Source organism: Manacus vitellinus, unplaced genomic scaffold (genome assembly GCF_001715985.3).
Source record: "Manacus vitellinus isolate BGI_N305 unplaced genomic scaffold, ASM171598v3 scaffold_32_pilon, whole genome shotgun sequence".
Taxonomy (NCBI): domain Eukaryota; kingdom Metazoa; phylum Chordata; class Aves; order Passeriformes; family Pipridae; genus Manacus; species Manacus vitellinus.
Window position 1 is genome coordinate 2663478 of NW_021940460.1, and position 1453 is coordinate 2664930.

A 1453-nucleotide genomic window follows, 5' to 3' on the forward strand; every position below is an offset into this window, starting at 1 on the left:
TTGGGATATTTTTCCTTTTGCCACTGCTAGCTCAGGTTGTCGGGGTGACGCTGCCAGGGTGGTTACGTGCACTATCTGCTTCCTTCAAGGCCACGAGACTTGTGCAGGATGAGTAAAGATCATTATCAGCCAGTCAGAGTATCCCTGACAGTGCTCCTGGCCCCGCACGGTGGGAGCAGGAGGGGGCTGGGCGGGGGTAGAACGTGCTCCCATGGTTCCTGCCAGGCCAGGAGCACCCGTGGGTCCCCTGGAACGGGGACACAAACCTCAGGGCACAGCGAAGGGGTTGCACTTTGCACGGTGATGCAAAAGTGCCCCGTGCTCACCGAACCCCAGTTAAACGTGAGCACTGATAACATTCTCCAGAAATCAGCCAAACCCTGACCCGCCAGTACTGCCAGGGAGGAAAGGTGAGCCCTTGGCATTTCCACGTCCCCAGAAAGGGGGTTGGCAGGTCAGAATGAGTCTGGTGGCTGTGTTTCCCGATACCTATCGCCCGAAACCAAGGGGATGGCCGTGGCAGGTGGCGTTTCTCCTCCTCCCGCCCTTCTCTGGTTACTCGTCGCCATCTCTGCAAACAAAGGGGAGGGTGTGGGACGCAGGTGACGGTGACGGAGGAGCGCAGAGGAGCGTCCAGCAGGCAGCACTGAAACCCCACCCCGGGCCGGCCGTATAAATGCCGCTGCGCACAGGTGAAAGCCGATCCCCACGGGCTGCGAGCGGCGGCGGGTGACGGCGACGGATTCGGTCCGTGGGTTCTTCTTTGCCATCGCTCGGAGCGTGTCACTGAACCGTCCACCATGTCCATGGGGCTGGAGATCGGCGGCGTGGCCTTGTCGGTGCTGGGGTGGTTGTGCAGCATCATCTGTTGCGCGTTGCCCATGTGGAGGGTGACGGCCTTCATCGGCAACAACATCGTGACGGCCCAGATCATCTGGGAAGGGCTGTGGATGAACTGCGTGGTGCAGAGCACGGGGCAGATGCAGTGCAAGGTCTACGACTCCATGCTGGCGCTGCCGCAGGACCTGCAGGCCGCCCGCGCCCTCCTGGTGGTGTCCATCGTCCTGGCCGTCATAGGCTTGATGGTGGCCATCGTGGGCGCCCAGTGCACCCGCTGCGTGGAGGACGAGAGCACCAAGGCCAAGATCACCATCGTCTCCGGCGTCATCTTCCTGCTCTCCGGCGTCATGACCCTCATCCCCGTGTGCTGGTCGGCCAACACCATCATCCGGGATTTCTACAACCCGCTGGTGATCGACGCGCAGAAGCGGGAGCTGGGCACCTCGCTCTATGTGGGCTGGGCGGCCTCCGCGCTCCTGCTGCTGGGGGGGGCCCTGCTCTGCTGCTCCTGCCCCCCCAAAGAGGACAGGTACCCCACGGGCAAGGTGGCCTACTCCGCCCCGCGCTCCGCCGTCACCAGCTACGACAAGAGGAACTATGTCTGAGCCCCCCT

The 1453-nt window shown here is 62.8% G+C and overlaps 1 protein-coding gene across 1 annotated transcript; it reads left to right on the forward strand.

The window, feature by feature from the left end:
- The first annotated feature begins 675 nt into the window (after positions 1-675).
- On the forward strand, positions 676-1446 carry LOC115307626 (claudin-3-like). Its single transcript, XM_029961345.1, has one exon. The coding sequence runs from the start codon at positions 801-803 to the stop codon at positions 1443-1445; it is 645 nt and encodes a 214-aa protein (XP_029817205.1). The 5' UTR covers positions 676-800; the 3' UTR covers position 1446.
- Positions 1447-1453: the final 7 nt, after the last annotated feature.